Below are 23,146 nucleotides of genomic sequence, written 5' to 3'. Positions count from 1 at the left end.
GACGCCCTGACTCTGGACCTGTCGCACTTACGCGGCAGCGGCGCCGGCGCCAACTTCACGCTGCTCAGGATGGTCCAGCGGGAGCAACTGCTACACGACTCTCCAGCAGAGCTGCGCTCCAGCCGCATGGTAAGCTGCTGCTAACACTCCCCTTCATGTTGCACTCTTCCCGCGCTAACCTCTTCATGTCACAGTAGTACTTGCACCCTAAGTCCTCAGTTATTTGTTGGATGTATCTCAGTCTCTGTCTTCCTCTACAAAGTTTAGCCTCTGCAGCTCTTTCTAGTACCATGGAGGTTATTTCCTATCATCCTATTCCTTCTTCTTGTCAATGTTTTCCAAATGTCTTTATTCGTCTATTCTGTAAAGTACCTCCTCATTCCTTATTTTATTTGTGCATCTAATTTTCAACTTTCTTCTGTAGCACCACATCTCAAATGCTTCTACTCTCTTGTGTTCCGGTTTTCCCATGGTCTATATTTCACTGTCGTACAGTTCTGTGCTCCAGACGTACAGTCGTGCTCAAAAGTATCCGAACGACCTGAATTACATTTCACCTGATTCGCATGCAACCCACACAACGCAGCTGTCTAGCAGGTCCTCTACTCGCTCCTCGGTGCAGTCGTTTTACTATGGAAAATTGTTCCAACAAGTCACCACTAGAAAACACTGCTCTGTATCGCAATAACTCAAAATGTAAAGTTATACCATGATACTACAAATAACAGGGAATACCTTATCACAGATGAGACTGTCCTTAAGGCTTGTAAGCTCACTTTTGTTACAATAAATGACATACCTGAAATGTTACCACTCTCATTATTAGGTCAGATAGGTAATGCACGTAGTAATTTCGTCATATTCATGATTTCCCCTTCAAAGTAACATACCGTACTTATTATTTAACACAAAATGCCATTAAAAAATAAGTTACTCTCCAGCAGCTAGTTGAGAATATGTATGAACTTCAAATGACACGACGAACCGTCTCGTTCTGCATATGGATTCAAATCCAGGTCATGCATATTAAGCAAAGATTTCGTGACTGACAGAAACTAACAAACATTCCTGACTAGGCATGCAGGGAGTGATATACCTCGATTTTAGACAGTATCAGTTAGCAAATAACTTTAAATTACATAACGTAAACATTTTTAACTGACGCGAATTCTTACCCAGCATCTATTGTCCCTGTTAATGAACTACTAGAAATGTTAAATATTGCTTCTTCACAAGTAACTTACTTGATATGCTGTGAGGTAAAGCTCTGTGTTGGACAGGGATTCAAACCCCGAACCTAATCGGATTGTTATCGAAACACAATCAAATGTGACATGGAGTTTCTAGGCAGTAGCTAGATGTTTTAACTGAAATAACGAGACGAAACAGTAATTTTTTCCTTCCCAGGACTCCAACCCGACACCTATTGCTGATATTTTATAGAGAAAACGAAGGTTAAACATGGGTTTGTTACACCAGAGGTGACATGTCAGTATGTTTGAACTAGAATTAATATGAAGAAGAGTTCAGCGCTGACTAGGAATCGAACCCCACACATATCGTTGTTGACTGCAAAAAAAAAAAAAAAGACGTCAGCTACCGAATTTTTCTCCACCAGCAGATTGGAATAACATCCTTGAACTTACAGTGATCTATCAAAAAGTTCAATCTCACTGGGAGTCAAAAACGTCAAAAATGGTTCAAATGGCTCTGAGCACTATGGGTCTTAACTGCTGAGGTCATCAGTCCCCTAGACCGCAGAACTACTTAAACCTAACTAACCTAAGGACATCACACACATCAATGCCCGAGGCAGGATTCGAACCTGCGACCGTAGCGGTCGCGTGCTTCCAGACTGTAACGCCTAGAAGCGCTCGGCCACCCCGGCCGGTTGTTAAAAATGTTTACGTTATGTAATTTAAATTTGATATTTGCTAACTGATACTGTCTAAATTCGAGGTATATCGCTCTCTGAATGCCTAGTCAGGAGTGACTGTTAGTTTCCGTCAGTCATGAAATCTTTTCTTGGTCTGCATGACCTGGGTTTGAGTCCATATGCAGAACGAGACGGTTCGTTGTGTCATTTGAAGTTCATACATATTCTCAACTAGCTGCTCTTGAATAACTTAAACTTTTAATGTCATTTTGTGTTAAATAATAAGTACGGTATGTTGATTTGAAGAGGAAATCATGAATACGACGAACTTACTACGTGCATTACCCATCTGACGTAATAATGAGAGTAGTAACATTACAGGTATGTCATTTATTGTTACAAATGTGAGAGTACAAGCCAATTATGGACAGTCTCATTGTGAGAAGGTGTTCCCTGATATTTGTAGTATCGTGGTATTACTTTACATTTTGAGTTAGTGCGATATAGAACAGTGTTTTTAGTGGTGACTTGCTGAAACCATTTTCCATAGTCAAACGACAGTACCAAGGAGCGATTAGAGGACCTGCTAGACAGCTGCGTTATGCTGGTTGCATGCGAATCAGGCGAAATGCAATTCAGATCTTTCGGATACTATTGCGCATGACTGTACATACACAGAAATTTTTACCTCAAGTTAAGGCTGATGTTTGACAGTAATAAGTTTCTCTTGGCCAAGAAGGCCCTTTTAGCCTTTGCTAGTCTGCTTTTTATGCCCTTGCTTCGTCCATCCTGTGTTATTTTGCTTCTAAGGTAGCAGGTTTTCTCAACTTCCTCTGCTTCGTGAACATCAATTTTGATTCTCCTCGTTCTTATTTCTGCTACCCCTCATTCCTTTCGTCTTCTTTCGATTTACTCTGAATCCTTATTCAGTACTCATCAGACTGTTCATTCCATTCAACAGTTTCTATAACGCTACTTCATTTTCACCGAAGTTAACGATGTCATCTGCGAATCTTATCGTTTATATCCTTTCACCCCGAATTTTATCCCAGTTTTGAACCGTTCTTCTTCTTCCACCATTTTTTCTTCGACTTAGAGATCTTGTCTCCACTCTTCTCTGCTGCTAAAATGTGCATGTTCGAACCACAAGAACTTGAGCACTAATATAAAACGAAAGTAATGCACAAAATGACCCACAAAAATGTTCCCCTTTTTCATAAGGATCACTCGGAAGCGTCTATCCAAGTCTGTTCATTTTGGTACTACTTCATTATGAACTTATTCAGCCCACTAATTCGCAACCTTCTACAGCACCGCTTTTCAAATGTTTCCAGCTTCTTTTGCGGATTTTCTGTGCTTCATACAACTAGTGCTCCATACAACATAGAGTTTAAGACGCACATTTTGAGAAACTGTGCGTGACTACATAGATTCCAATATACGTCTATTGTTGGGCGAGGTCAGACTTCGCTGTGCTTGTCTGACGATTCAGAAGAGGGCCAAGCTACACATACTGTCTGCCTGACAGAACTAAAAACGAAGTCGAAACAATATGATACGTAATAAATTGCATATCGAATCTTTCTATTGCACGGTGCCTTGAGGTAATGGGCTCGTAATGAAGCCGGGCCGACGTCACAAAATATTGTTTTTTGGCAATGATGCGAGGTTGTTACACCAGTGTTCTGTGATAGCTGACGTCACAAGGTTTTCTATGGCAGCAGTGTTCTACACAGCGTTCACAGACAGAACCAGCAGTTTTATTTACATAATTTGCGTCATATGCGCACGGTTTTTTAACAAGGCTGACGTGAGCCCTTTCACTCTAACAGTATGTTCTTCTTCACTCCATTTCCGTGCCTACACTTCGCAACTCCTCAGCCTAACCAATACCGCATCTACCCTTCTTAGTATATCAACGAGACTTCATTTCTTGTCTCCTACCATTTTGTCATAATTAACAGATGTACCTCCACTACCACTCAATCGTTACCCCTTTCGCTCTCTCGAAAGCTAGGCCAGATTACAGGACTTAGCAACGTCCATTCCCACGGCTTTGACCTCACCATTCAAAATGATTATATGCAGCTCACTACCTAGGAGTAAACTTTTTTTACATCGTTACACGCCGTTAGTTTCACTCAGTTTCTTATTGGTGGATGACGGTTTTAATTCTCTTATGGCACCCATATTCATATTTTTCATGATTTGCCTAAATCACAAAAGGCTAATGCCGGGATATTTCCATTGAAAGGGAGTAGCCGATTTTCTTCCTCGTCCTTCTCCAGTCTGGGCTTCTGCTCCGCATCTAATAAACTGGTCGTCAAAAGGAAGTTAATTTTTTTTTTGGTCATCAGTCTACTGACTGGATTGATGCGGCTCTCCAAGAATTCCTTTCCTGTGCTAACCTCTTCATCTCAGAGTAGCACTTGCAACATTCGTCCTCAATTATTTGCTTGACGTATTCCAATCTCTGTCTTCCTCTACAGTTTTTGCCCTCTACAGCTCCCTCTAGTACCATGGAAGTCATTCCCTCATGTCTTAGCAGATGTCCTATCATCTTGTCCCTTCTACAATTCAGTGATTTCCACATATTCGTTTCCTCTCCGATTCTGCGTAGAACCTCCTCATTCCTTACCTTATCAGTCCACCTAATTTTCAACATTCGTCTAAAGCATCACATCTCAAATGCTTCGATTCTCTTCTGTTCCGGTTTTCCCACAGTCCATGTTTCACCACCATAGAATGCTGTACTCCAGACGTACATCCTCAGAAATTTCTTCCTCAAATTAAGGCCGGTATTTGATATTTGTAGACTTCTCTTGGCCTTTTTTGCCATAGCGAGTCTGTTTTTGATGTCCTCCTTGCTCCGTCCGTCATTGGTTACTTTACTGCCTAGGTAGCAGAATTCCTTAACTTCATTGACTTCGTGACCATCAATCCTGATGTTAAGTTTCTCGCTGTTCTCATTTCTACTACTTCTCATTACCTTCGTCTTTCTCCGATTTACTCTCAAACCATACTGTGTACTCATTAGACTGTTCATTCCGTTCAGCAGATCATATAATTCTTCTTCACTTTCACTCAGGATAGCAATGTCATCAGCGAATCGAATCATTGATATCCTTTCACCTTGTACTTTAATTCCACTCCTGAACCTTTCTTTTATTTCCGTCATTGCTTCCTCGATGTACAGATTGAAGAGTAGTGGCGAAAGGCTACAGCCTTGTCTTACACCCTTCTTAATACGAGCACTTCGTTCTTGATCTTCCATTCTTTTTATTCCCTCTTGGTTGTTGTACATATTGTATATGACCCGTCTCTCCCTATAGCTTACCCCAACTTTTTTCAGAATCTTGAACAGCTTGCACCATTTTATATTGTCGAACGCTTTTTCCAGGTCGACAAATCCTATGAACGTGTCTTGATTTTCCTTTAGCCTTGCTTCCATTATTAGCCATAACGTCAGAATTGTCTCTCTCGTGCCTTTACTTTTCCTAAACCCAAACTAATCGTCACCTAGCGCATTCTCAGATTTCTTTTCTATTCTTCTGTATATTATTCTTGTAAGCAGCTTCGATGCATGAGCTGTTAAGATGATTGTGCGATAATTCTCGCACTTGTCAGCTCTTGCCGTCTTCGGAATTGTGTGGATGATGCTTTTCAGAAAGTCAGATGGTATGTCGCCAGACTCATATATTCTACACACCAACGTGAATAGTCGTTTTGTTGCCACTTCCCCTAATGATTTTAGAAATTCTGATGGAATGTTATCTATCCCTTCTGCCTTATTTGACCTAAGTCCTCCAAAGCTCTTTTAAATTCCGATTCTAATACTCGATCCCCTATCTCTTCTAAATCGACTCCTGTTTCTTCTTCTATCACATCAGACAAATCTTCACCCTCATAGAGGCTTTCAATGTATTCTTTCTACCCATATGCTCTCTCCTCTGCATTTAACAGTGGAATTCCCGTTGCACTCTTAATGTTACGACCGTTGCTTTTAATGTCACAAAAGGTTGTTTTGACTTTCCTGTATGCTGAGTCTGTCCTTCCGACAGTCATATCTTTTTCGATGTCTTCACATTTTTCCTGCAGCCATTTCGTCTTAGCTTCCCTGCACTTCCTATTTATTTTATTCCTCAGCGACTTGTATTTCTGTATTCCTGATTTTCCCGGAACATGTTTGTACTTCCTCCTTTCATCAATTAACTGAAGTATTTCTTCTGTTATCCATGGTTTCTTCGCAGCTACCTTCTTTGCACCTATGTTTTCCTTCCCAACTGCTGTGATGGCTCTTTTTAGAGACGTCCATTCTCTTCAACAGTGTTGCCTACTGCGCTATTCCTTATTGCTGTATCTATAGCGTTAGAGAACTTCAAACGTATCTCGTCATTCCTTAGAACTCCGTATCCCACTTCTTAGCGTATTGATTCTTCCTGGCTAATGTCTTGAACTTCAGCCTACTATTCATCACTACTATATTGTGATCTGAGTCTATATCTGCTCATAGGTACGTCTTAAATTCCAGTATCTGATTTCGGAATATCTGTCTCAGCATGATGTAATCTAATTGAAATCTTCCCGTATCTCCCAGCCTTTTCCAAGTATACCTCCTCCTCTTGTGATTCTTGTGATTCTTGAACAGGGTATTCGCTGTTACTAGCTGAAACTTGTTACAGAACTCAATTAGTCTTTCTCCTCTTTCATTCCTTCTCCCAAGAACATATTCTCCTGTAACCTTTTCTTCTACTCCTTCCCCTACAACTGCATTCCAGTCGCCCATGACTATTAGATTTTCGTCCCCCTTTACATACTGCATTACCCTTTCAATATCCTCATACACTTTCTCTATCAGTTCATCTTCAGCTTGCGACGTCGGCATGTATACCTGAACTATCATTGTCGGTGTTGGTCTGCTGTCGATTCTGATTAGAACAACCCGGTCACTGAACTGTTCATAGTAACAGACCCTCTGCCCTACCTTCCTATTCATAACGAATCCTACACCTGTTATACCATTTTCTGCTGCTGTTGATATTACCCGATACTCATCTGACCAGAAATCCTTGTCTTCCTTCCACTTCACTTCACTGACCCCTACTATATATAGATTGAGTTAAATACCAATGCAGATCTTGAACGCTTGGTGCTCCGCAGCTTTCAGGTATAAAGCCCATCTTGTACAAACCTTTAGCTGCACTAGAATGGTTTATTTGCCAAATTGGTTTTCGGTTTAATAATCCATCATTAGTACCATCTGATACCGAAGGAAAGGAAACCAACTGTATACAGGGTGGTCCATTGATTGTGACCGGGCCAAATATCTCACGTAATAATCATCAAACGAAAAGAACTACAAAGAACGAAACTCGTCTAGCTTGAAGGGTGAAACCAGATGGCGCTGTGATTGGCCCGTTAGATGGCGCTTCCATAGGTCAAACGGATATCAACTGCGTTTTTTTAAAAAATAAGAACCCCCATTTTATATTACATATTCGTGTAGTACGAAAAGAAATATGAATGTTTTAGTTGGACCACGTTTTTCGCTTTGTGACAGATGGCACTGTAATAGTCACAAATGTATAAGTACGTGGTATCACAGAATATTCCGCCAGTGCGGACGGTATTTGCTTCGTGATACATTACCAATGTTAAATTGGACCTTTTACGAATTGCGTAAAAGGTTGATATCGTGTTGATATACGGCTATTGTGATCAAAATGCCCAACGGACATGTGCTATGTATGCTGCTTGGTATCCTGGACGACATCATCCAAGTGTCCGGATAGTTCGCCAGATAGTTACGTTATTTAAGGAAACAGGAAGTGTTCAGCCACATGTGAAACGTCAACCACGACCTGCAACAAATGATGATGCCCTAGTAGGTGTTTTAGCTGCTGTCGCGGCTAATCCGCACATCAGTAGCAGACAAATTGCGCGAGAATCTGGAATCTCAAAAACGTCGGTGTTGAGAATGCTACATCAACATCGATTGCACCCGTACCTTGTTTCTGTGCACCAGTAATTGCGTGGCGACGACTTTGAACTTCGTGTACAGTTCTGCCACTGACAGATTTTTGGCACGCGTTCTATTTAGTGACGAAATTTCACTGACCAACAGCGGTAACGTAAACCGGTATAATATTCAATATTGGGCAACGGAAAATCCACGATCGCCGCGACAAGCGGAACATCAGCGACCTTGGCGGATTAATGTATGGTGCGGCATTATTGGAGGAAGGATAATTGGTCCCCATTTTATCGATGGCAATCTAAATGGTGCAATGTATACTAATTTCCTACGTAGTTTTCTACCGATGTTACTACAACATGTTTCGCTGCATGACAGAATGGCGATGTACTTCCAACATGATGGATGTCCAGCACATAGCTCGCGTGCGATTGAAGCGGAATTGAATAGCATATTGCATGTCAGGTGGATTGGTCGTCGAAGCACCGTACAATGGCCCGCATGTTCACCGGATCTGACATCCCTCGATTTCTTTCTGTAGGGAAAGTTGAAGGATATTTGCTATCGTGATCCACCGACAACGCCTGACAACATGCGTCAGCGCATTGTCAATGCATGGACGAACACTACGGAATGTGAACTACTTGCTGTTGAGAGGAATGTCGTTACACACAAATGCATTGAGGTTGACGGACATCATTTTGAGCATTTATTGCATTAATGTGGTATTTACAGGTAATCGCGCTGTAGCAGCATGCGTTCTCAGAAATGGCCGGCCTGAGCTGCCGCGCCGTGGTAGGCACTACAGTCTGGAACCGTGCAACCGCTACGGTCGCAGGTTCGAATCCTACCTCGGGCATGGATGTGTGTGATGTCCGTAGGTGAGTTAGGTTTAAGTAGTTCTAAGTTTTAGGGGACTAATGACCTCAGAAGTTGAATCCCATAGTGCTCAGAGCCATTTGAACCATTTTTTTTTCCAGAAATGATAAGTTCACAAACGTACATGTATCACATTGTAACAACCGAAATAAAATGTTCAAACGTAGCTATGTTCTGTATTTTAATTTAGTAAAATCCTACCTGTTACCATCTTTTCGTCTAAAATTGTGAGCCATGTGTTTGTGACTATTACAGCGCCATCTATCACAAAGCGAAAAAAGAGGTCCAACTAAAACATTCATATTTCTTTACGTACTACACGAATATGTAATTAAAAATGGGGGTTCCTATTTTTAAAAATGCAGTTGATATCCGTTTGACCTATGGCAGCGCCATCTAGCGGAGCAACCATAGCGCCATCTGGTTTCCCCCTTCAAGTTAGATAAGTTTCGTTCTTTGTAGTTTCTTCGTTTTACGCTTATTTAGTGAGATATTTGGCCCCGTCACGATCAATGGACCACCCTGTATACTAGGATTTGTACAAAATGACAACTGCATTTAGTAGCAGTAACATATGTCTGCTCACATTATTTGCCTCTATAGGAGTGACACTATAGGAGATGAAATCTGTTCTGTAACATAAGGTTGTCATGTATATTATTGCTGTCAATTCTTAGGGAGTGACATTCCTTGAAAACGTTTGTCATAACTAGTGTAAACATGGAATTGACAGGTCAAATACTCTACATTATCTCTCTTTTGTTATTTCTAAGATCATATTTATTATTATTTGGGACATGCATTCATGTATATGAATTACAATTTTGCGCCGGACGGGGTAGCCGTGCGGTCTAGGGCGCCTTGCATCGGTTCACGCGGCTCCACCCGACGGAGGTTCGAGTCCTCCGTCGGACACGGGTATGTTTGTTGTCCTTAGTCTACGTTAGTTTAAGTCAGATTAAGTCGTGTGTAAGTCCAAATACCGATGACCTCAGTAGTTTGGTCCCATAGGAACTTACCACAAATCACCTACAATTTTTTAACAACTACTGCAACTGCTGCATGAAGATAGAATATACAAGAGATATAAAGCTGCAAAATGATCGAACACATCACATCATATTAGACAATTTTACATGCAGGACAGAAATTATTCGGTTATAAAACTGTTGGAATTTTGTATATATATCTTCTCGGTGACACTGTTTGTTCATTAAGTTACAGTCTCTGCTTCCTCTCCGTACAGCGGCCTCTTCCTGACCCCAACACCTCCATTCCCAGCCTGCTGGTCAGCTAACGTCGACAGCCGCACCGTGCATGCCCCCCTGCCGAGTTCCCCACGACTGCCATCCGCTTACACCGTAGTGCAGGCGCTGGCCTCCAGCATATGTACTTGAATACCGAAAATTGAAACCAACAGCTGTACTGCAAATCAAGCAACTTTTATTCTAAAAGTAGTATCAATTTCGACGCGAAAAAGCGTCATCTTCAGGCCCCAAGCGTAATCTGCCATCAGCGTACGAACCACAATGACAATGACCAATGGAGTCTTCAAGTGTTAACAGTGCAACATATTAGCCACGTTAAGCAAGCATGCGCAACCAACAAAGTCGAGTGCAGTGAGGCAAAATCAACTGCATTCCGCAACTTCTAGTAACAAGCCCACCAATGGTCCAACTTAAATTCATGCATTTACTCCCGGTCGTTGTCATTTACGCACCACACGCCATATATGTTTCTAGTACCTGTCATAAACGTAACACTCTAAACGTCATCACGCTGTGTCTTGTCTCCAACCCTGGCGCCGTGCAGCTCTAATTTCAACGCATCGCCCTGACTCGATCCATTCACACACTCTGAAGACAAATTCCCGACTCAATTTCATTAGGCGTATACTCTATGTTTACTGAAATCACATACTTCAAAAAATGGTTCAAATGGCTCTGAGCACTATGGGACTTAGGTCATCAGTCCCCTAGAACTTAGAACTACTTAATCCTAACTAACCTAAGGACATCACACAACACCCAGCCATCAGGAGGCTGAGAAAATCCCTGACCCCGCTGGGAATCGAACCCGGGAACTCGTGTGTGGGAAGCGAGAACGCTACCGCACGACCACGACATGCGGGCAAAGTCATAGAGTTCAACGGAACTAACACACCTCTAAACTCCTTCCTCTGATCAGAGCTCCTCTTCCTTTCGTTTATTTCCTTGAATCTTAAGTCAGCCACAGGACTTAGTCACATCAACGGACAAATTTTAATCATCAAAATTGTACGTCTTCTGCGGCATGTAACCTCCCCAAATTCTGTAAGTCCCTGCAGATCCTCGAGTGCCATGCACTCCACTTCACTTTCCGTATATGCCTCCCGTCCCCCACACGGATCCTCTACGACCTGAATCCTTTCCCCCATCTGTTCCTATACCTTGAACATATCCACATACTCTACACCTCCCGCCGGCTTGATGCCCCTCACCCCTGGTTGCTCCTCTCCTCTCCAACCCCTGCCCTCTGCTGCGCCTTCACTGTTGTGTCCCCCCCACCCTCTGTCTCTGCACCCTTCATCTCCTTCCCCAAGGTGGCTTCCATCAACTCCCCCTCCTGGATGATGCCCTCTCTCCCTCCATTTATCCCTTGCATCACCTCTGATCCTCCTCTCCCCCTCCTTTCTCCTGTCCTTTCCCCAGGCTCCCTCTCCCCCTTTCCATCCTGTTTTTCCCCGCCTACCCTGATTCCCTCCCCCCCCCCCCCTCCGAGTCCTTTTGCATTCCTCTCCACTGCCTTTCCCGACTCCCTCTCATGTCTACCCAGCCCCCCCCCCCCCCTCTTATGAATCCTCCTCCTCCATCAGCTCCTTCCTCCCACTTCATTTTTCCTCTCCTTCCCCCCTTTTTCTTTCCCGTCATCTGTCCAGGTTCCCCTCATCTGCCCCTGACTGTGGTGTGTCATATTTGTGCCAACTTCTTAGTGCAGTGTTCAAGTGAGGGGTAAGTGTTGTGTGTTTTTCCAAAGTGTCGTGAACAGAAATCATGCTGTAGTCGGATGTGATTTTTATATCTGTTGTGAACAGAAACCAGACTGTCACTGTGTCTTTTACTTGTCTGTGTATTATTTTACCTGTCTGCTTCCTGCGTATTTTATTAGCGTCACCAACCCTTTGTTTTATGTTTTATGTTTTAAGTTCCACAACTTTCCGCCATTTTACTATTTAAGTCAACGACTTTATCGCCTACTTTATAATTTATTATCTTCATTTTTAAAACAAATTCTGTATGCAGAAGAGCGGCGTACTAAGCTGCTGCCAGCCCGCCCTTTTCGGGGGGACCCGAAACTCAATAAAGGAAAAAAAAGCGGCACGCAAGTAATGATAAATGTTCTGCTTTCTTTTTAAAGAAGTTAATCTTTTTAGTGGCAGATTCCAGTTAAAGATATTTTTTCCATCAGCACGAGCAAATTTACGACGATCTGCTTGCTGTAGTCTGCCGGAGCAGGTGAAAGCATGGTGAAGCTTTGAGAGGTAGTTAACACATAAAACATATGTTTTGAGAGGGTAAACTCAGGCTTATTCTGTTTCAGCTAGAAACAGTTACTCGTCTGTTAGCGTTGAGAACACACTGTGTAACGAGAGAAATGATTCTGCTTCTACTCAGCTACGCAAGAGTGCAGGAGTGGTGGCGTGTTGCAGACGGGAGAGGCGCTGATGCAGGACGCGGTGGACGTGTTGTCCGAGGCTCTGTTCCACCGGGACGCTCAGCGACCCCTGCGGGCTGACAGCCTCAAGTGCGACGGCCCACCCTGGAAGGGCGGCCAAGGCGTTCGCCAGGCCCTGCACGACGTCAGTACTGACACCTGCTGCTTCTCTCTCTCTCTCTCTCTCTCTCTCTCTCTCTCTCTTTGGCTGCTGTTTCACACTGTTCATTTACCTAAATTATGGCAACCATATTTCCTTATTTATTGGTATAATTTTTTATCTGTCAGCTAGACTGCACAATGTATGTAGATGTATGAGGCAGGCGAAATACCCTCAGACTTCAAGAAGAATATAATAATTCAAATCCCAAAGTAAGCAGGGGTTGACAGACGTGAAAATTACCGAACTATCAGTTTAATAAATCACAGCTGTAAAATACTAACGCGAATTCTTTACAGACCAATTGAAAAACTGGTAGAGGCCGACCTCGGGGAAGATCAGTTTGGATTCCGTAGAAATGTTGGAACACGTGAGGCAATACTCACCCTACGACTTATCTTAAAAAATATATTAAGGAAAGGCAAAACTACGTTTCTAGCATTTGTAGACTTAGGGAAAGCTTTTGACAATTTTGACTGGAATACTCTCTTTCAAATTATGATGGTGGCAAGGGTAAAATACAGGGAGGGGAAGGCTGTTTACAATTTGTACAGAATCCCGATGGCAGTTATAAGAGTCGAGGTACATGAAAGGAAAGCACTGGTTGGGAAAGGAGTGAGACAGGGTTGTAGCCTCTCCCCGATGTTATTCAATCTGTATATTGAGCAAGCAGTAAAGGAAACGAGAGAAAAATTCGGAGTAGCTATTAAAATCCATGGAGAAGAAATAAAAACTTTGTGGTTCGCCGATGACATTGTAATTCTGTCAGAGACAGCAAAGGAGTTGGAAGAGCAGCTGTACGGAATGGACAGGCTCTTGAAAGGAGGTTATAAGATGAACATCAACAAAAGCAAACCGAGGATAACGGAATGTGGGCGAATTAAGTCGGGTGATGCTGAAGGAATTAGATTAGGAAATGAGACACTTGAAGTAGCAAAGGAGTTCTGCTATTTGGGGAGCAAAATAATGATGATGGTCGAAGTAGAGAGGATATAAAATGTAGACTGGCAATGGAAAGGAAAGCGTTTGTGAAGAAGAGAAATTTGTTAACATCGATATTGCTTTAACTGTTTGGAAATCGTTTCTGAAAGTATTTGTATGGAGTGTAACCATGTATGGAAGTGAAACATGGACGATAACTAGTTTAGACAAGAAGAGAATAGAAGCTTTCGAAATGTGGTGCTACAGAAGAATACTGAAGATTAGATGGGAAGATCACATAACAAATGAGGAAGTATTGAATAGAATTGGGGAGAAGAGGAGTTTGTGGCACAACTTGACTAGAAGCAGGGATCGGTTGGTAGGCCGTGTTCTGAGGCATCAAGGGGTCACCAATTTAGTATTGGATGGCAGCGTGGAGGGTAAAAATCGTAGAGGGAGACCAAGAGCTGAATACACTAAGCAGATTCAGAAGGATGTAGGTTGCGGTAGGTACTGGAAGATGAAGCAGCTTGCACAGGATAGAGTAGCATGGAGAGCTGCAGCAAACCAGTCTCAGGACTGAAGACCACAACAACAACAGACTGCACAACAGGTCTTAAATTTCCACATAATAATTCACAGTTAATTTCTCATTTATACCATGGAACTATTACTTTTTACAGTGTTTCTTGGAAACCCTGAAACTTATACTAAACGAGAAGTAGGAAAGGTACTAAATTAACTGTGGTAACTGATTCTGAGACGAGAAAATAATGAAGACTGGAAAGATGTACATCATCCCATTACTAACGCATTCCAGGTATAGAGGCGTAGTAATAACTTCGATCCTCGTACCCCTGGACGGCACGTGTCGCTAGACTACTCTAAACTTCAGGTCATCGCCGAAAGTCCGGGGAGTGACGTTACTCTTAGCTGCGAAGGGCTCTAAACTTGCCTTTCTGAATCTGATGTCACCTCTTCACTTGTATTTCTGCTATATGTTGAGCACAAACTAACATCTTCTCTGCGCACAGTACCCAAGGGAGCCAAACAAATTTTTCCTTAAAATGGAAAGTAGGATATACCGAGAAGGCGTCAACCCTGCCAACCGACAACAGACCAACAGCCACTATACTCAGCAGTCGTGGAGGTGATGGAAGTTCTGAGTGACTACTTTTTCTGAGTCATCAATCTTTTGACTGGTTTCATTTTGATGAGGCCCCCCACCAGTTCCTCTCCAATGCCAAACTTTTCATCTTAGGTGTAACGTTTGCGGCCTACATCCTCAATTATTTCCTGGGTATATTCCGATCTCTGTCTCCCTCTACAGTTTTCACCCTCTACATTTTCTTCTAGTACTGTGGAAGTTGTCTTAAGCGATATCCTATCATCCTGTCCCTCCTCCTTGTCAAAGTTTGTCACCTATCCCTTTCTCCGCCGACCCTTTGAAGAACCTCCTCGTGCCTTACCTTATCAATCCACCCAATTTTCTACATTCTTTTGTTACACTTCACCTCAAATGCTTCGAACCTCTTCTGTTCCGATTTTCCCACAATCCACTTCTTACTACCGTACAATGCTGGATGCTAAACGTACATCCTCAGACATTTCTTCCTGAAGTTAACGTCTATGTTTGATACTAGTAGACTTCTCTTGGCCAGAAAAGCCCTTTTTTCCAGCGCTAGTTTACTTTTTACGTCATCCTTGCTCCGTTCGTGATGCATATTTTGCTGCGTAGGTATCAAAATTTCTTAATTTTTTCTACTTCGTCATCATCAGTCCAGATGTTAGGTTTCTCGTTGTTCTCATTTCTGCTACTTCTCAACACATTCGTCTTTCTTCGATTTACCCTCAATCCATATTCTGTACACATTAGACTGTTCAGTCTATTCAACATATCTGTAATTCTTCTTCACTTTCACTGAGAATAATGGCATCAACTAACGTTGTCATTGATATTCTTTCACCCTGAATTTTAATATCACTCTTGAACATTTGTTTTATTTGCGTTATCGTTTCTTCGGTGATAAATTGAACAGAAAGGGCGAAAAACTACAACCGTTCCTTACACCCTTTTCAATCCGAGCATTTCGTTCTTTGTTTTTCTTGTTGTTTCCTTTTCATTCTTGTGTATTACCCATCTTTCACTATAGCTTACCCATGTTTCTCTCAGAATTTAGAACATCTTGAAGCACTTTATACTATCGAACACGTTTTGGGTCAGAAATGTTTAGATTTTGTTCTTCTGAAATTCGAATGGTATGGCGCTAGTCTCATACATTCTACTCACCAACTTCAATAATCGTTTTGTTCCCACTTCCCCCAATTATTTAGGAAATTCCAATGGAATGTTACCCATTCCTTCTGTCTCATTTGATCTTAGATCTTCCAAAGCTCTTTTTAATTCTGATCATAATACTGGATCTCCTATCTCTTTCCTGCCGACTTCTGTTTCTTCTTCTATCAAGTCATCAGACGAGTTCTGGCCCTCATAGAAGCTTTCAGTGTGCTCTTTCCACCTATTCGCTCTCTCCTCTGCATTTAAAAGGGCAACCCTCCTCATTATAATTTTACGTGATATACAGTGGCTAATTTCATAAAGAAGTAATTGTCATTTGATAAACTGATTAATGCGAGACCTTGAGACTATAGTGAAGAAATCGACAACCTGTGTTTATTTATTGAACTCCATAATACACTTTCTTTTAAGTATCCTACTGTGTGGCTACGCATTATTTGGATCTGATAAATGGAAGTTCGTCTTCTGGATGTATTAATTCAGAGAAAGGTAGTTTATTGAATTTCTGGTGTTAACTTAAATGTTAGAGTAAAGTCCGGGAAAACGTGGATTGGCAATAGGTTCCCCCTCCACTTCAGAAAGAAGAGCTGGGCGATCATTGTGTCGTTGCCGTTTGACTGAATTCATGGTCTGCACCTCAGAGAGATCACACGGAACCTATGAAGGTGTCCGCCTTGGCAAGCAGATATTATTTCTGGGATGAAGTATACTTTAATATATGTGACCAATCCGTTCTCTTTCAGGCGATTTATAGTTAGAATAACGTTACGACAACTTTTTGCAGTAATTTTGATAGTCAGTTTTACGGACAGAACTTTGCTTTCAGATGAAAGCATGCAGACTCACTCCATTCATTGGTTTGAGCGTAATCTTTCAGTTCCTTAAGCACACATGAATAGGAATAGCTTTGCAATTCATTTAACTTCATTAATAAAGTTAACATTTAGTGTCCTGAGTAATTTCGGTCTATTTTCCTTTGTAATGTGGGCCTCACTGAAGCAGGTAATGAACAATGCTGAAGATAGTCGTGTCGTGTGAAATCAAACAGGTCATGGATGTGTTAAGTGTGAAATATTTAATGCTGAAGGCGTGTGAAGTTATTTGTTGAAATTTCATGAATGTATACGGTCGGTCTTTGCCTCTGTACTGCCTTACATGGATTTCCTGCGGCAGACCGGAGCGTTACTTTTGAACTTAGTTTGATGAGTAGGAAAAGCGTGTGAATTTGGGCATAGATGAAAATCCAAGACGATCAACGTGTGGAGTAGTAAATTATGCCATTGGTTTCGATCATTCACGTGGTGACGAACTACACAATCAATGAGCTTACAGATCGTACTTAAGGATAGCTAAGTCGAGGTTACTTGTGTGTGAATCGTGTGAGAAACTTTATTATTATCCAACGGGGTGTAAATAATTGAGGTGATTGAACTTAATGACTTGCGTCTGCCTTTGAAAGGAGATGACTGCACAGTCAACAGTGAATGGCAAGCTCTTGGTGAGATTAAATGTAATCGTGTCGAGAAATTTCTAGGATACATTAATTTAATTTTCTTTGTGCATGTACGTCCATGTTCGTGTCTGCCTACCCCAGTTTTCTGCCATTCAATTTTGTATTGTGGTTTAAAGTGAAATTATTGATACCCAATACCCTGGTTGCAAGGATTGCTAAAAACGAATGAATATGAAATAGGAACTAAAGATGACGCTCCAGCACAGGGTTCATTATGCTAGCTATATAATTCCTTTCCCATCCACTGAGCACAAAATAACTAAGAGGGACTATGCGGAGTTGCAGCGAGGTTTGAGGCGCTATGTTACTGACTGCGCGGCCTCTCCCGCCGGAGGTTTGAGTCCTCCCTCAGGCATGGGTGTATGAGTTGTTCTTAGCATAGGTTAGTCTAGGTTAGTTTAAATAGTGTGTAAGACTAGGGACCGATGACCTCAGCAGTTTGGTCCCTCAGGATTTTACACACATTTGCACATTTGGTCAATAACTAAGAGACCATTAATTTAATAAACTGGGTGCCGTCAACGCAAGACAAAAGTGTTCGTTCAGATCTCACTATTACAAGTTTGTCATAATTTTGCTCTTATCCTATGTTTAGAGAAATGATAAATTTTCGATAAAATTATTTGCGCAAAAGTTATTATCCATTTCGTTTCGCGCAATAATCTGAAATCTCACTTTTCCACTGAGTTCCCGATTTCCTGAAGAGAGTAATTCCATTCTCATTGTAACTAGTCAGCTAGTGTTTAAAAATGATTGAAATCATACTACGTAGACCATATTAGTGTGTGATGTGAAATATTCTTCTCATCATTATGAATTAACTAATTCTTTCTATCGGACCGCCCCCTTTAAATGAATCATTGAACCACAGAAGACAGTGACGTAAACAACATTCCAATCGAAATATATGCACATAACACACACTAGCATAGACTAAGAAAGATAATCAAGAGAAACAAGAGGATAGGAGTCTTTTAAGATTTCCATCCAACTTCGGCTTAACTGCCTACTGAGCTATTCATTATCATAGTATCTATAGTCTCAGAGAACTTCAAGCATATTTCTTCATTTCTTAGTACTTCCGTATCCCACTTCTTTGGCACTGATCATTTCTCAGTAGTCCGTTAAACTTCAATCTACTCTCCGTCATTACTATATTGTGATCTGAATCTATATCTGCTTCTGGGCACGCTTCACAGTCCAATATCAGATTTCGGAATCTCTGCCTGACCATGATGCAATGTAACTGGAATCTTCCTGTGTCTCCTATCCTTTTCCAATTACACCTCTTCTCTTGTGATTCTTGAACAGAGTATTCACTGTTGCCATCTGACATAAATTTCAGTACTCAATTATTCTTTCTCTTCTCTCGGTCCTCCTACTACCAAGCCCATATTCTCTACTTGTTATTTTCTGCTCCCTCCCCTAAAACCGCATTCCAGTCCCCTGCGACTATTAGATTTTCGTTCTCCGTTGCGTACTGAACTTCCCGTTGAACATTCTCGTATACTTTCTCTATCTCATCATCTTCTGCTTGGCTCTTCGCGATGTATACCTGAACTACTGTTGTCGGTGTTGGTTTCTTGTCGATTCTGATGAGAATAGCACTATCACTGAACTGTTTACAGTAACTCACTCTCTGCCCTACATTCCTATTTATAACGAATCCTACTCCCGTCATGGAAATTTCCACCACTGTTGATATTTAACTATACTAGTTTGACCAGAAATCCTTGTCTTCTTTTCGTTTCACTTCACTGGCCTCTGCTATATCTAGATGGAGCTTTAGTATTTCCATTTTCAGATTTTTTAGCTTCGCTGCCACGTTCAGAGTCTGTACATTCCACGCCCCGACACAAAGGACGTTGCCCTTTCCTTGGTTATTCAGTCTTTTTCTTATAGTCGCCTTAGACTTGGAAGTAAACTCCCGGAGATCCGAATGGGGACTACTCTGGAATTTATTGCAAATGGAGAGATCATCATGACAATTTTTCAGTTACAGAGCACATAAACTGTGGATACACATTAATGCGACTTTAATGCCTCCCCCCAGGAGGGGACTGTCAAGGCAGACGTGACCATGAGAAAGAGACTGAATAACCAGCGAAAAGATAATGTTCTACGAGACGCGGCGTGGAATATCATAAGCTCGAACGTGATAGGAAAACTAAAAAATTGAAAAGGGAAATGCTAAGGCTCAATCTAGATATACTGGCTCTCAGTGAAGTTAAATGAAAATAAAACAAGGATTTCTGGTCAGATGAGTATAGGGTAATATCAATAGCAGCAGTAGGTGGTATAACGTGAGTAGAATCCATTATGAACAGGAAGGTAGGGGAGAGAGTGTGTTACGGTGAACAGTTAAGTGACAAGGTTGTACTCATCAGGACAGAAAGCAAACTAACACCGACAATGGTAGTCCAGGCATAAACGCTGAAGATGAAGAGACAGAGAAAATGTATGAGGAAGTTGCACGAGTAATTCAGTATGTAACTGGAGTTGCAAATGTAATTGTCATAGGGGACTGGAATGCAGTTATGTGGGAAGGAGTGGAAGAAAGAGTTACAGGAGAATATAGCCTTGGTACTAGGACTGAGAGAGAAGAAAGATTAATTGAGTTGTGTAATAAATTCAACTACTAATAGCGGTTACTCTATTAAAGAATCACAAGAGAAGAAAGTATGCTTCAAAAAGGCTGAGAGACACGGAAAGATTCATCATGGTAGGACAGAAGATCCGAAATCAGATACTGGATTGTTAGGCGTACCCAGGAGCAGATACAGACTCAGATCACAATGTAGTAGTGATGAAGATATTAGTCAGGAAAAATCAAAACACAAATAAGTGGGGTGCCGAAGTACCAAGGAATGAAGAGATATGGTTGAAGTTCTCTAAGGCTGTAGGTACTACGATAAGGAATAGCTAAGTAGGCAGTACAGTTGAAGCGGAATGGACGTCTTTAAAGCGGGCAGTCACAGAAGTTGGAAAGAAAAACATAGGTGCAAAGAAGTTATCTGCGAGGAAACCATTGGTACAGAAGAAATTGATCAATGAAAGAATGAAGTACAACACTGTTCAGAAAAATTCAGGAATACAGAAATACAAGTCGCCGTGGAATGGAATAAACAGGATGTAGAGGGAAACAAAGACGAAATGGCTGCATGAAAAGTGTGATGAAATCGAAAACTAAATGATTGTCGGAAGGACTGACTCAGCACATAGGAAGGTGAAAATAACCTTCATTGAAGTTAAAAGTAAGAGTGGTAACATTATGAGTGGAGTGGGATTCCACTGTTAAATGCAGAGGATAGAGCGGTGGTGGTGGTGGTTAGTGTTTAACGTCCCGTCGACAACGAGATCATTAGAGACGGAGCGCAAGCTCGGGTTACGGAAGGATTGGGAAGGAAATCGGCCGTGCCCTTTCAAAGGAACCATCCCGGCATTTGCCTGAAACGATTTAGGGAAATCACGGAAAACCTAAATCAGGATGGCTGGAGACGGGATTGAACCGTCGTCCTCCCGAATGCGAGTCCAGTGTGCTAACCACTGCGCCACCTCGCTCGGTAGGATAGAGCGGATAAGTGGAAATAATACATTGAAGGCCCATATGACGGGGAAAATTTCTCTGATCCGATAGAAGGAGAAAGAGGAGTCGATATAGAAGAAATAGGGGATGCAGTAATAGAATCAGAATTTAAAAGGGCTTTGGAAAACTTAACATCAAATAAGGCGGAAGGAATAGATAAGATTCCATCGGTATCTGTAAAATCATTGGGGCGAAAGGGCAACAAAATGGCTATTCAATCGGTGTATAGATTGTATGAGTCTGACGATATGTTGCTTTTGGAAAAAGTACTCCGAAGACTGCAAGAGCCGAAAAGTGCGAGAATTATGGCACAATAAACTTAACAGAGTTTTAACTGTCACCCAGTTTCTGCAACTCAGTCCCGAAAAGAAATGCTAGTCACTGTTGTCGCTAGGCTGGAGTTACAGCGCGCTACAGTACTTGAACTGTCTGATCTGTCCTGGTCACGTAAATGTGCTGAAATCTGTGTGGATGGTGCTGGCTCCATGTACACAATCTGCCCTAAAAGTACGAAGACTGCTTTTATTCTAGGCATAGGAGCGATGTTAGCGCTGTAGTATATTGGACTAACAACTGTAAAAGACAGTTCTACATTAGACGAGTCAGTTGTGATCAGGCGGTGTTAGAATGGAAAGGCCACCATGGTGTATTGTGTCAAAAATCGAAGTAAAGCAACGAATGATCACATCCAAATCAAGAGTCCAAGATATTTTCGAGAATTTTTTGAAAAAGAAAGAAGTGCAAAGTCTGTCTCACACACCTTGACTCCTGAAGAAAAAAGGGCTTGTAGATGAAGACTTAATTGCAATGAAAAAATACGGACAGTTCTTTTCTGTAAACGATCATTACGGGTGATAAGAGCTGGTGTTATCAATATGAATACACCACAGAACGACAAACAGAGAATGTATCTCTGACGGCTCTTCAAGACCAAAGAAGGTGCGAATGTGATGCACGAGTTGGACATCTCAAAGTCTTGCAGTTTCACACGGTTGTGTGGACTTTCTGTGCGCTGCACTCAAGTGCATGGAGGTTGTGTAAGACACCTGAAGCATTAAAACCAGCATTTTAACGATTCTCTATTTATATTTATTAAACCAGACTCCAAATTTTTTGACTGGCGGGGAGGGTATAATCGTTTCCACCTGCAATTTGCATAACAATTCCCTTTGTCTATTTTTTATTTAATCGCAGTGCTAAGTATCTCGCATATTATCTTTTCTTGCCAGGACTTCTCCCACTTTTTGATTTATTAAAGTAACGCAGGCTATTTGTTAATATAGCTGTATAACTGAAGCTTAATGTACATTTTATTAAATAGAGAAGTAACTCATAACATCCTCTGAAATGATTAGAGATTAAAATCCTGATTTACGCTCTGCATACATTTCATGCACCTTAAACTACCTGTGCAAGCATCTGAAGGTGGAAATGTCTAGCCGAAATTAACACTGTCGATTTAGTCGCATTTGTACATATAACTCTCAGATAAATGTCCGGCTGACATCACCTATACATTCTTATTAAAGTGAGTGAATATGAGACGAAAGGGTAACTTCCTACAAGTCGAAGTTTGGAAATTTTAACATGGTAGGGAAGCTAGAAGCCCTGAAAATGTAAATACAAAGACTCAGTCTAGACATGGTGAGGAACGTAAGGTGAAGTGGAAAGAAGGCAATGATTTGTAGTGAGACGAACAAAGAAGAAATTGGTGTAACAGGAGTAGGATTCGTTATGAGTAGGAAGGTAGGACATAGTGAGTTACTGTCTACAGTTGAGTGATAAGTCTCTTCTCGCCAGAACTGACAGAAAACCATCGTCAGCAACAACAGTTAAGGTGCAGGTGCTGACATCACAAGCAAAAGATGAATAGATACAGAAAAGCTGTCAAGATGTTGAACGAGTATTTCAGTATGTAAAGGAAGGTGATAATCTAATAACGATAGGGTATAAGAATGAGGCAGTAGGAGAACGAATAGAAGAGCAAGTTAAAGGACTGTAAGGGATTAGTAATAGAAATGAGAGAGGAAAAAGTGTAATTGAGTTTTGCAATAAATTTCGACTAGTAATAGCCCATACATTATTCAAAAATGACAAGAGAAGAAGGTATACTTTGAAAAGGCCTACAGACAAAGAGATTTTCCAGGTAGATTTCATTTTGGGCAGACAGAGAATCCGAAATCCGATGTTGGGTTGTAAAGCATAGCTAGAAGCAGATATAGACTCGGATCACAATTTAGTAACG

The 23,146-nt window shown here is 41.5% G+C and overlaps 1 protein-coding gene across 1 annotated transcript in view; it reads left to right on the top strand.

Annotated features, from left to right (window-relative positions):
• The window catches only part of LOC126324336 (glutamate receptor ionotropic, kainate 2-like), a 219,385-nt gene that overhangs the window by 115,553 nt on the left and 80,686 nt on the right, over positions 1–23,146 (top strand). Inside the window, exons 7-8 of the mRNA XM_049994950.1 lie at positions 1–129; positions 12,418–12,567. Of these exons, the coding sequence (XP_049850907.1) occupies positions 1–129; positions 12,418–12,567 (279 nt within the window). The remainder of the gene's footprint in view (positions 130–12,417; positions 12,568–23,146) is intronic.

The sequence above is a fragment of the Schistocerca gregaria genome, chromosome 2, assembly GCF_023897955.1.
Source record: "Schistocerca gregaria isolate iqSchGreg1 chromosome 2, iqSchGreg1.2, whole genome shotgun sequence".
Taxonomy (NCBI): Eukaryota; Metazoa; Arthropoda; class Insecta; order Orthoptera; family Acrididae; genus Schistocerca; species Schistocerca gregaria.
Note: the sequence above shows the minus strand (reverse complement) of the source record. Positions and strands in the feature narration are given on the sequence as shown.